Source organism: Trichosurus vulpecula, chromosome 4 (genome assembly GCF_011100635.1).
Source record: "Trichosurus vulpecula isolate mTriVul1 chromosome 4, mTriVul1.pri, whole genome shotgun sequence".
NCBI classification, from domain to species: Eukaryota; Metazoa; Chordata; class Mammalia; order Diprotodontia; family Phalangeridae; genus Trichosurus; species Trichosurus vulpecula.
In genome coordinates, this window is record NC_050576.1 from 74,765,113 (window position 1) to 74,778,860 (window position 13,748).

General features: G+C 36.9%; 1 protein-coding gene across 1 annotated transcript in view; it reads left to right on the forward strand.

Annotated features, from left to right (window-relative positions):
• The window catches only part of CEP350 (centrosomal protein 350), a 179,924-nt gene that overhangs the window by 107,140 nt on the left and 59,036 nt on the right, over positions 1-13,748 (forward strand). Inside the window, exons 24-26 of the mRNA XM_036756981.1 lie at positions 7,092-7,276; positions 10,169-10,256; positions 12,034-12,180. Coding sequence (XP_036612876.1) covers positions 7,092-7,276; positions 10,169-10,256; positions 12,034-12,180 — 420 coding nt within the window. The remainder of the gene's footprint in view (positions 1-7,091; positions 7,277-10,168; positions 10,257-12,033; positions 12,181-13,748) is intronic.

A 13,748-nucleotide genomic window follows, 5' to 3' on the forward strand; every position in this document is an offset into this window, starting at 1 on the left:
AAAAGTTTTTGCTTTTGATTATCTCCTTCCCCTATCGGCCCTCCCTTCTATTGTACCCCCGTTTTTATCCCCTTCCTCCTTCTTTCCTGTAGGGTGAGATATCCAATTGAGTGTGTATGTTATATTCCCTCCTCAAGTCATATCTGATGAGAGCAAAATTCACTCATTCCCCCTCACCTGCCTCCTCTTCCCTTCCAACAGAACTGCTTTTCCTTGCCACTTTTATGTGAGATAATTTACCCCATTCTATCTCTCACTTTCTCCCTCTCTCAATATATTCCTCTCTCATCCCTTAATTTGATTTGATTTTTTTAGATATCATCTCTTCATATTCAACACACCCTGTGCCGTATGTATGTATGTATGTATGTATATATATTCCTTTCAGCCACCCTAATACTGAGGTCTCATGAATTATACACATCATCTTTCCATGTAGGAATGTAAACAAAACAGTTGCACTTTAGTAAGTCCTTTATGATTTCTCTTTCTTGTTTACCTTTTCATGCTTCTCTTGATTCTTATGTTTGAAAGTCAAATTTTCTATTCAGCTCTGGTCTTTTCACTGAGGAAACTTGAAAGTCCCCTATTTTATTGAAAGTCCATATTTTGCCTTGGAGCATGATACTCAGTTTTGCTGGGTAGGTGATTCTTGGTTTTAACCCTAGCTCCATTGGTCTCCAGAATATTGTATCCCAAGCCCTTTGATCCCTTAATGTAGAAACTGCTAGATCTTGTGTTATTCTGATTGTGTTTCCACAGTACTCAAATTATTTCTTTCTGGCTACTTGCAGTATTTTCTCTTTGATCTGGGAGCTGTGGAATTTGGTGACAGTATTCCTAGGAGTTTTCTTTTTGGGATCTTTTTCAAGAGGTAATCAGTGGATTCTTTCAATTTCTATTTTACCCTCTGGTTCTAGAATATCAGGGCAGTTCTCCTTGATAATTTCTTGAAAGATGATATCTAGGCTCTTTTTTTGATCATGGCTTTCAGGGAGTCCAATAATTTTTAAATTACCTCCCCTGGATCTGTTTTCCAGGTCAGTGGTTTTTCCAGTGAGATATTTGACATTGTCTTCCATTTTTTCATTCCTTTGGTTCTGTTTTATAATATCTTGATTTCTCATAAAGTCACTAGCTTCCACTTGCTCCAATCTAATTTTTAAGGTGGTATTTTCTTCAGTGGTCTTTTGGACCTCCTTTTCCATTTGGCTAATTCTGCCTTTCAAGGCATTTGCTTTTTGGAGCTCTTTTGCCATTTGAGTTAGTCTATTTTTTAAAGTGTTATTTTCCTCAGTATTTTTTTTGGGTCTCTTTTAGCAAGTTGTTGACTTGTTTTTCATGATTTTCTTGTGTCACTCTCATTTCTCTTCCCAATTTTTCCTCTACTTCTCTTACTTGATTTTCCAAATCCTTTTTAAGCTCTTCCAAGGCCTGAGACCAATTCATATTTTTCTTGGAGACTTTTGATGTAGGCTCTTTGACTTTGTTGACTTCTGGCTGTATATTTTGATCTTACTTGTCAGCAAAAAAAGATTCTGTAGTCTTGAGTCTGACTCCTTTTACGCTGCCTGCTCATGTTCCCAGCCAACTACTTGACCCTTGAGATTTTTGTCAGGGTATGACTGCTTTCAGAGTGGAGAGTGCCCTGTCCCAAGCTTCAGGGGCTGTGCTGCTGTTTTCAGAGCTACTTCTATCCTGAGGTGGTATGATACTCCTCTCCTGGCCTGTGCTCTGGTCTGTGAGTGTAAGCACTCCTTTCTGCTGTGTAGCTACCAGGAGGACTCCCTCTCCACAGTCAATGCAAGCTCTGCCACACTAGCATGCCTCCTCCCCCAAGAACTGCCAACCAGGACCACGACCCAGATCCAAGCAGGGCAAAGCAAGAGAATTGTGTCTCTGTACCAGCAAAGCACTCCCTGCCCTCCTGCTCTGATTTGCTGCTTGATTCCTCCCACCTTGTAGGCCAGGGACTCCAGAAGGAGCTGATATGGGAGCTCTGGAAGCAGCTGTGGGACCTTCTTGCTGCTGCTGCTGCACCACCTCCTCTGTCCCCCAGGGCTGGGGCCAGACTGCGCACTTTTCTCACCCAGATCCAGCAGTTTTCCCACTGACCTGCTCTGTGGTCTTTGACATTTGTGGGTTGAGAAGTCTAGTAACTGCTACAGCTCAGTTTTTCATGGCCCTTAGGCCTGTTCACCTGATTTCCTCTGCCCTGGTCTGTCCTGGCGCGTCCCACGCTGGGCTGTGCTGTGCTCCCAGTACGGTATGATAGACCCTTCTCAGCGGCCATCCAGGCTGTCCTGGGCTAGAGACCTGCTTCCCTCTGTTATTTCGTGGGTTCTGTAGCTCTGGAATTTGTTCAGAGCCATTTTTTACAGGTGTTTGGAGGGAGTTGTGGGAGAGCTTAAGCAAGTCCCTGTTTTCTAGCCACCATCTTCCAGTTTTCTTTTTTTTAAATTTTATTTTAGAGTCAAGGGCCAGAACACAAATAGAGAATAGAGAAAATATATTATAAATTTAAATATTGAAACTTAAATACAAAATAAGAAAGGAAACAAAAGCATGTTGTGTGCGTAGCAGAACGTAAGAGAGGATTCAAAATATATAACAATAAATTTTCATTTCAAGAAAGCCTGTATGATAAATAATACATGTGTTGAGAATTGTCCATCTTTTCTTTGCTTCCTTGTGAGTTTTTTTTTGTTCTCTGATGTGTACCTTTTTACTTTATTCTTTTTTCCCCTCCACCCACCCCCAAGAAGGCTGCAATAAAGTTTAGATATGTTTCTCTATAGCACGCTCTCTCTCTCTCTCTCTCTCTCTCTCTCTGTGTATATCTATATATCTATCTCTCTCTCTCTCTATATATATATATGCTTCCCCAAACATACTGTACTCCTGATCTTTGTTTTTTTGTTTGTGCGTATCTCTTGTTTCCTATCCCTCCTGACTCCTCTACTTTACTTCTACCCACTACCTTGCCCTCCTATTACTTGCCTATCACCCTCCAAGAATCCCTCCTTTGTCCTCCCATTCCCATAAATCTAAACATCCTTCCATACCCCTCTTTTACCTATCCCCTCATTCTCCGCTCTAAAAAACCAGTTGTGTAGTCTTAAAAACTAAGGAAAGGCATTTGTGTTTTATTCTAGAGGCATGTAAGACAGGTAATACTAGCACACAAGAGGGCTACTAGAACAGGTTCACTCTTTATATGGTCAGACAGGAAGACAGCTTCAGAGGAGTTAAAAATCTTACTTTATTCTAGTCTAGTCTTCTCCTAAGAGGATTGCTGATAATGGGAACATCAGCTCCTACAGCATTCTCTAATCACCCTTCTTGCAGGGGCTGGCAAAAAGGAGGGGGGGGGGGCAACTACCTCTGCATCTCAATGGGCTCAAATTGAGACAGGCATAACTTGTTCACTCCCTTAAATCCCCTCAAGCCTCAGTGGGGGCTGGTTGAGGCAAACACAGATTTCCCCCAAGCCTTAATGGGGGCAGATCAATGCACACACAGCATTCCAGTTTGTGCATTCAACCCTGAGGGTTCCCCACTCACTAACCAATGCCTTCCTGCTTTATAGGGCAACAGACAAAGAAGGCATATTGCCAGCAGTAAGCAATGAGAACTCATAATCATGAGAACTCATAGCTAATACCTAGGAACAAGAGATTGTTATGCCTGTGGATCCTGGGAAACTAAACTCTAAGAAAGAATAACAAAAATCCACTTTACACCAGTAAAATCCACCTTACTTACAAGGCAATAGGAAGCCACCGAAGTAGGAGTCATGTAGTCAGATCACTTAAGGAAAATTCCTTTGATAGCAGTATGCAGGATGGACAGTAGTGAAGAGAGACTTGAGATAGGGAGACCATCTAGAAGGCTGTTGAAGTGATCTAGTCTAGAAGTGATACGGGCCTAAACTAAGGTGGTAGCTATGTGAGTACAGAGGAGCACTACATGAGAGATGTAGTAATGGATGATAGAGGAATCCTCATAGTTCTCTACTGCAAAGAGTTTGTACTTTGTCCTAGAACAACTCTGCTTTCTTTTTGTAGCTAGATGAAGCTGGTGCTGCTTCCCTGGAGTTTAATATCATAACAGAAAAACAAGTGGGGAGAAGAGACCAGGAGTATTGGATCCTATGGAATATTGGGGTTTCCAGGTTTTGCATCTCAGTACCTTAGTAATAGAATAACAGAAGATTTCTTGGAGGGTGAGAGGGATGAAAGGAGGGGAGGAGGACTAGAAGTGATAGTGACTGTCTTTGATAGCCTTCTCAGCTACAGAAAGCTGAATCTCAGCTTCCTGTCTTTGTCATTGTTAATTGTTTCATTCTGCTTGGTTCCCTTGAACTTGTTGTGATACTTTATTTTTTTATGTAGCAAAAATTTCTTTTAACTTTAAAAGAAAACAGTTTTCCCCCTTGCCCCATTAATATTTTAAGATGATAATTTTGTACAATTAATTTTTATTATAAACATATGTAAATAAATATACACCTTTCAAAGAGATGTGATGTTAAAATATAGCCTTATTTGAATGTCATATAAAAGAGATGGGTTTTACATTTTTATCCTCCTTTGTGGAAAAAAATTAATTTCCATCTATAATCATTCTCTCACCCTGTCCCTTTTGTGATCAGTGGTTTCTGTTTACTTTCAAGATGGCTCTGAATTTGTGTATATTCATGTTCAGTGTCACACATGGGGTGAAATCCATGTCATTGGTATCATTAACACTAGGCTTTGACTAGAGGGAGCTATACAACCAGAGATCAAAGTGATTAATGCCTTGCATAATAAAAGCCATATTAGTCATGTTTGAGCCTAAAGATGTTAGTGAAAATTAGTTAGTGAAAATGTTACTGAAAATCCATTGCCACCAACTCCAGCTTCCTAATCTTCGCAGAATAGAGGGGAGTTTGGCATATACTTAGATGTAGGGTTTGGGAGATAGTAAAATTTTCCATCAACAGGTTACAGTTATTGAATTATATGCAGCAAACATTTACTAAGTGTTTATACTCTTTGCAAAATACTATACTGGACCCTGGCAAGATGCCAAAGATTCTCTACAGGAAGATACATTCTACTTTTGGGGAGAAGAGGGAGGATGGATAGATATATAACATATCTACTAATAAGTAAATATAAAGTAATTTCAGGAGGGAGAGAACACTAATAATAAGAGACAAAGAGAAGTTTTTGTGAAGGGACTGCAATCTGAGATGAGCCTTGAAGAAAGAGAATTCTAAGTGATAGAAATAAGGAGATGGTGCAATCCAAGGTTGTGATTACCAACTTTTGTAAATTCACGGAGGCACGAGAGGGGGTGCCTACTTTGGGGAAAAGCTAGTAGTCCCATTGGGCTGGCACATAGAATGCATAAAAAAGGAAGCAGTATGAATAAGGTTGAAATACAGTAGAACCAGATAGTGGGGGGCTTTAAATTCTTTTTTAAAAAGTTTTTTATTGACATTTTTTTTATGTAACTAGAATTTCTCTCAGTATTGTTCCCCCGTCTCAGAGAGCCACCCCGTATAACAGATCAGTAGATTGTGAACTCCTTGAGGACAAGGACTATTTTTTGCCTCTTTTTGTATCTCCAGAGCTTAGCACAGTTTCCTGGAACATGGTAGGCATTTAATAAATGTTTATATTGACTGACTGATGAGTAATATTTTTAAAGAAAAAGAAAAGAAGATCAGAAAAATGGTTAAAAATTGAAAAAAGTCTTAAAATATTTACAGTGCTCCACACCTGCGGATTTCTACCTTTGCAAAGGAGTGGGGTGGGAATATCTTCTCAATATTTCTTTGGAACCATACTTGTTCTTGTTAGTCAGTAAACATTTATCAAGTACTTATTATGTGCCAGACTCTGTGTTAAGTTCTAGGGATACAGAAAGAGATAAAAGACTGCCCTTGCCCTCTAGCAGCTAACAGTCTAAAGAGGGATTTTGTAATTTTGCAACATGGACTTTGGTTTATTTTGATTTTGTGGTTCTTTTTGTTTACATTGTTGTAGTCGTCATGTATGTTGTTTGGCTCTGCTTACTTCACTCTGCATCAGTTAATTTAAGTCTTTCCATGTTTCTTTCTATTCAAGTCATAGTTTCCTAGAGCACAATAATATTCCATTATACTCATGTACCACAGTTTATTTAGCTATTGGGTATCTATGTGGCTTCCAATTATTTGCTTCCCCTAAAAGTGTTATTATAAATACTTTGGTGTATATGGCAATTTTTTTTTATCAGTGCCTTCCTTGGTCTACTGATGGAATCTCTACATTAAAGGGTATGGATATCTTAGTTTTTTTTTTTATTTGCATATTTCCAAATTGCTTTCCAAAATGGCTGTGCTGATTCCACCAACAATGCACTAGTGTGCCCCCTCTTCTCACAGTTCTTTGAATATTGACTATGAATATCTTTTGTCATTTTTTCCAATTGCACTGAAAACTGAGGGTTGTTGTGATTTGAATTTCTCTTAATATTAGTGATTTGAAGCTTTCTTTCTTATGGTTGCTAATATTTTATAGTTCTTCTTTTAAGAACGGTTTGTGTCTTTGACCACTTATTTATTAGGTAGTAGCTTTTGGTCTCATATATGATTGTTAGTTTTGTGTGTCTGTCTGCATGTTAAATTCTTAGCAAGAAAGTTTTATTTTATCCTTGTGGCAAATGCTTTTTAAACAAGTGAGTGATATAATTAGATCTGGGCCTTAGGGAGGAGATGAGATAGAAGGTATAAGTGGCCTTGGAATCACATTTGAATTTCATCTGCTTTTAACCTTTATTTTTGAAGACCAGTGACCTGTATTGCCAAGTACATCTTCTTTAGTTGAATTAAGTGTATTACTGTATTTTTTGTGAATTTGCATAGACTACTGGCAGGCTTTTCATTGCATTGACATTCTTTTTTCCAGAGCATTTTCTTATATGGTTGGCAACTCTGGATAAGTACTTAATTTATTCCTTATAAAATACCTATTTACTTTTATAATTAACTTGGATCTAACAACAAATTTTTGTTGGGTTTTAGAAGGTGATAAATTGGAATAAACTCCTCATTTCAGGAACTGAGTATGCCATTCTCCGGAGGGCAAGATAGTTTCTCTAAATTCACCATGGAAATGGTGCGTCAGTACATGAAAGAAGAGGAAATGAGGGCAGCTCACCAGTCTTCATTATTACGACTCCGTGAGAAGGCCCTGAAGGAGAAAGCTAAAGCAGAGCTAGCCTGGCTGGAACACCAGAAAAAGTAAGGACATTCTGAAAACTAATTCTTCTTAAAGAATGCTAGCTTTGCAACTTGTAATAAAAATGGCCTTTCATATTTGTACCATTGCATGATTAAGGAAACATGACTGCTAACTGGAGAAGACACCACTCCAATGAGGTACCTACAGTCTGTTGCATTGGAAGTCATGAAATCTAGATAATTTTGGAGAGAAAGAAAAGGGAAAGTTGTCTAAAGAAATCTTTGTGAATACACAGGGAGCTCTCCAATGAATTCATATTTAATTAATTTAATTTAATTTAAATAGGTGAACAAAAGGTGGAAGGAGGGGCCCATATCCATGAATCAATAATAAATCTGTAAGAATAATGTCATGAAGTCCAGAGCCCTGTATGGCCTCAGACTTTTAAAAAGTGCTAAGGATAATAAATAACTAAGGCTTTTGGGGCTATGTCAAGAGCATAAAATAAGAAAGGAAGGGATGGGCCTATTACCTCTGAGAGGTGGTGGAATGGAAGATGACAGAAAACAGTACTATTTAATACTTAATTATTTTTCATCTTTCTGTCAATGAATATGAATTTTATATTGAAACAGGTATAGCAAACATGGATAAGTGGAATTAAGATCAACATAGATGAGATAGTAAGAATAACTGATTGCCTTAAAGTAAGATTGTTTTCTGGTCCATATAAATCACATTCCATGGTATTGAAAGAATTTTCAGGTATGATCTTTTAACTCCTTTAAATATTCTTTGAGAAATCTTGGCAAATAGGAGAGGTACCAAAAGATTAGAGTTTGGCAAATGTTATTTTTTCAAAAAGACAGCTCCTGGAAATTTTAGATGTCTGCAGAAATGAGCTTAATGACACTCTCCGGCAAATGTCTAAAACAGATTGTTAAACAGTTTATGAGCTGTTTAAAAAGGAAAGTGGCAATCATGTAGTGCATAAGCACTATAAAAGTGGTAATTATGTAGAATTAACATGGATTCACTAAGAAAAAGTTACATGAAACCAACTTTATTTCCTCTTCTTTATGGTTTCCAGATTAATAGACCACAGAAATATAGGCAGGGATTTTCTAATCAGTGTTTAGCAACTGGTCTCTGAAAAAAAAATGTACACCTGACACACTTTGTTTAGTCTGAATTACTAAAATTTTCATCATTCCTTTCTTAAATCTAGACAATCAACAAAAACAAACCAATCCTTGATTTGTAACATCTGCCTCTTTATGTATACATACACATACATATCCATTTACATATATACATAAATAAAAAAAATATGCTGTCACTGAAAATTTTAACAGTGGTTCAAGCTGGCTTCCACACTCACTCCTGATTATAAGCATGATTTATATGGATTTCAGTAAGACATTTGACAGTCTGTCTCAGAATATCCTTGTGGATGAGTTGGAGAAATGTGAGTTGGAAGTTAATGAATTTAAGTGAATTGATAGCTAATTAATCAACGTATCTGAAGATTGTTGATTAATAACAGCTATATTTGGTTATTACAGGTCTCAGTTTTGGCCTTGCCCTAGTCAACACCTTTATTAGTGACTTGGTTGAAGACATATACATAAGATGCCAGAATTGACATCCAAAAAATCTCACCCAACTGGAATAATGGGCTAAATCACAGGGTTAAATTTCATGGGTATAAATATAAATCAACTTGCTTGGTTCAAAAATGTAAATTTCCACTCATAAGAAAAAAAAAATTAGGACTTTTGTTTGACTGATCCAAATCATCAACTAAAGCCAGTAATAGGTGTGAAATGGCTATGGGGACAGAAAACTAATATAGAATTAGACTATGTTTATAGAGAACTGTAGTGTCTAGAATAAGTGAAGAAAATATACTCTTCACTGGTCTTACCATGTGTGTAGTGTTCTATTTAGTTCTGAACCTGATATATTAAGTACATTGACAAACTGGGCTTTAGAGGGAGATGACCAGGATAGCAAGGGTGCTCAAACATGACATTATAGGAGGAATAAGGAGCTGAGGAAGGGAACATGTGAGGAGTGGGAGTGAGGAAGATGATGACTAATACCTGTCAAATATTTGAAGTACTGTCTGTGTAAATGGTATTAGATTTATTCTATCAGGCTTCACAGGCTAAAACTAGAAACAGTAGGTCAGAAATAAAGGACAGCAACTTTTTAGTTTAGTCATAAAAGAAGAACTTTCTAATGATTAGCTATTCAAAAATCGAAATGAGCTACTTTATGAGATTGAGTTCTTTGATCTTAAGACATGATACTCAATTACTCATCTGTCAGGTTCATCACAGAGGACTAGATTACTTTGAAAGTTTTTTCCAACTCCAACAGTTAATGATCATGTTACTTTACCTAAACTGCATAAGATGCCAATTTTACCTCTTACGTAAGGTTTTTTGTTTTTAATATATGGGTACATATAGCTGTCTTGCTCTAATTTGAAAATGTTATACTAGATTATCCTTTATTGAAATCTTTCTCTGATGTTTCATTGTGACTAGAAGGTGACCCAGAGTTCTGGGAGCCTAAGAAAGGTAATGTAGCTCAAGATCTGATAGATCTACCAAGGGGGAAAAACTTCAGATTTAGAGTTGATGGATTCTATATATCTGCTGCCTAAGGACTAAACTTGATAAACTGGGAGAGTCTCATGAAGAGAAAACTGTCTACCATGTGCTAATACTTTTTTGGTCACAGGGAGTCATGAAACCATTCATGTGGAGTTGTAATCTGCATCATTGAAGGATATTACTAACACTGGTGAAATCTTGGATCCAGAAGTATGCTTGACTATAGGCTTACTAATGGAAAGAAACCTTTGACATTAAAATTTAATAAAGATATTCTGTCTTACTCAATTTATGTTTACATATACATATATATATATATATATGCAGACATCTACGAGACAAAGGAGAAGATGATAAAATGCCCCCTCTCCGGAAGAGACAGCGTGGCTTGCTGTTGAAATTGCAGCAGGAGAAGGTAAGAAGAAAAAAAGGCATTTCTAGAGGAAACTTACTTAGGTTAAACTAGTAAATAGATTTCATTTTTTTCTATAATTTTTGGTAATACTATCAGATTTTCTTTATACCTAGCCTAGTTTGTGCTTTTATAATAGGAGAATGGAATAATGTAAAATGCATTGGACTTAGAATCAGGAAGACTCGAGTTTGAATCCTACTTCAGATGCTGTGTGACCATTGGCAAGTTTCTTCATATGTAATATATGAATAATAATATCTATAGCACTTAATCTTCCATAGGACCAAATGAGATGTTTCTGAAGCACCTTGTAAACCTTAAAATGCTATATAAATGAAAAGAAGAAAAATATAGAGAAGTTCACTGTTAGACCCCAGAGTGCTAAGTAAATGTAAATTACTTCATTGTTTTTTTGGTAACAGATTTTTGCTAAAATTGGATCGTATCTGTGCCATTGCTGAATTGTTGAATATACTGACAATCTCTCTGCCTTTCTAGAGCTGAGTAAATTCGCTTATAAGGTATATACAGTACTGACAACCTATATCAGTTTCTTAGGCCTCTAGACTTCTTTCTTCTCATACTACCTATAATACTCCCCTGTATTGTGCTCATCTTAATGCATTTCATCTCCCCACTAAGTTATGGGCCCCTGGAGGGCAGAGACTCTTATTTTTTCGTCTTTGTTTCCCCACTGTCTAGCACGTTGCTTTGGATGTAACAAGTATGTCGTAAATATTTGTTGAATTAAAATATGAATCAAATTTCATAATTCTAGATTGCCCTTTTATTTAGAAACCTTCAGGTTTGCTGTGTGGGTGTGCTGCATGTATATATATATTCTAATAACTTCATTTCAGTCTTCAACATTTGTGGATCATGGGAAGGGAGAAATTTAGTTTTTGTTTTCTTTGAATAGGAAAGGTTATCTACAAAATTGCAGTAATAAGAGTGACTCATATTTATATAAATTTTTATAGTTGACAAACCATTTTCTTTATAACCTCATGATGTAGAGGATACCAGTGATGATAAAAGTAGCACTTTTATTCCACTACAAAAGGTCGTTTTATCCATCTGTGTGGTAGTTCATAGAAAATTAAATGCAAAAGAATGATAGTAGGGTAGTGACTTGTACCATGACTGTTTCTATCTGAATTCTAGTGATGGTGATGATGATGATGATGATAATAATAATAATAATAACTGATTTTATATAGCACTTAAAAAACACTTTACATACATCAGCTCTTTTGACTGTTACAGTAACCTTGTAAGATCAATATTTCTAGGATTACATTCTTCCTTTACAGCTGAGGAAGTTGAGATTCAGAAAGATTTGGTAAATGGTCACTTTTACTGAAGTGGCAGAGCAGGGTGCTTTTCACTTACCTCACTGCTTATGGATTGCTTTTGCCAAAAAATAAACCAGAAACTAGTTTTCTTATTTATAAACAATACTATTACTGAATGTGTGGGTGTTTTTATTTTTTTCAAGAACTAATACATGCACAGGGTTGATGCTTATAACAAAAAGGCAGAGAAGCAAAAAATAAGTTATAGGAAAGTTGGACAAGTTCTATAAACTGTTTTTACAATGGTAGTTTCATTTGGAGGTTCTTAGTAATTTCACATTAAAACTTAACAAGAAAGATTCATAGTTATTTTTAAGGTATTTTTAAAAATATTTTTCCCTATCCTACATGATGACCTTTTCCCTTTGTATTGTCTGGAATCCTTACATCTCCTTTGTATTCCTAACTTTTCTCACTCCTAGGCAGAAATTAAGCGTCTTCAGGAAGCCAACAAGGCAGCTCGGAAGGAAAGACAACTGATTCTTAAGCAGCAAGAGGAAATAGAAAGAATCCGCCAAACCACAATTAAGCTTCAGGAGAAGTTGAAGTCTGCAGGGGAGAATAAATTGGTAAATTGAAAAGATTTAAGTCAGTTTGTTTTCTCTTAAAGATGTTGTTTGCTTCCATCTCAATTATCCAAAGGCATCAAATGAATTTGCTAGCTTCTGTTCTAATGTGAAACAGAGGCAGCTGTGCTAGCATGGTGGATAGTACTTAGCACAGTGCATGTCACATAGTAGATACTTAATAAATGTTTATTGATTGATTGAGTGGGTAGAGAGCTGGCCAGGAAGACCTAGGTTCAGGTCCCACTTTTGACAAATACACAGCATGTCCCAAAAGTTTTAGTGCAGTTTCAAGCTTCTTAAAAGTTGAACTTGATGTTTGACCCTGGTCAAGTCACTTAACTCTCAGTGCTCTGGGAAACCAGAATACTCTTAAGTTGTAGAGAAGGAGTCATCTTGAATTGGTAGAGGGAGCTTTCTCATTTTGAAATTCTCTATGCCAATGAAATCGCAGGTCCAGTTCATATCTCTGATGTGCAAGTTATTTTCATTCTAATGTTACAGTAAAACAGAAACAGGAAAGAAACCAATATGTGTATGTCTCCTCTCTTTTTGAATAGTTTCATGTTTTTCATGACAAATTTTGGTTTTGAAGGAGGGGGTACAAAGATATCGTCTTAGTAACCTTGTTATCATTTCTTTATTCAAAAACTGCTTTGGGACAGAGATCCTGTAGGTTACCTAAACTGCTGGGTTTCACTTGCCATATCACAAGAGACATAATGCGAAGAATGTTGGTGCTTTTGATATGGCTTCCATATAAGCTGTCTAATTTTTTGTTAGCATATAAAGGAGAAAAAATTTACCATTCTATGCTCTCTCCCTCGGCAGTCCCAGCCACTTCAGTGACTCCCACACCTAAACGTGAATATAGGTTGCATTTGTATACTTGGTACATCCATCTGGGAATGACACTGGCATCTCCCATTTAACATATCCAAAATGAAGCTCATTTTCTTCCCCGCAAATCTGTCCCTCTTCTAAACTAAGCTATTTCTTTTGAAGGCTCAACCTTCTTCTCTGACACCCTTTTTTCTCCTTTACTCCTTGTCAGTTACTAGATCTTATCTAGTTTACCTCAACAGCATCTCTCACATCCATTCCCCATTCACATGATCAGTTCTCTACAATCTAGATAATTGTAACAACGTCTGACTTTGTTCTCCATGCTTCTAATCTCTATCCTCTCTAACTTGTTTTCTACCAAGCTGCCAAAATCATCTTCCTAATGAAAAAGTAAGACCACATCACTAACCTGTTTAAAAACCTTCAGTGGTTCCCTGTTGCCTCTAGAATAAGATAGAAATTCCTGTGTTGGGCATTTCAGACCCTCAGTCTGACTGGCTCTGTGCCACCTTTCTAGCCTTATTCCTTATTACTCACCTTCTGGTACTCTGTGTTCCAGTCAAAGTGGACTGTTAGCTTTTCCTTAACTTTCATGTCCCCTGCCCTGCCTCTGTCCTTTCACAAGCTGTATTCATCTTTCCAGTGAACTACACTTCCTTATTCTTACCTCTCAGAGTTAATCTTCTTCAAGGAATCATCCATAAAACCTTATTTGATCCCATATG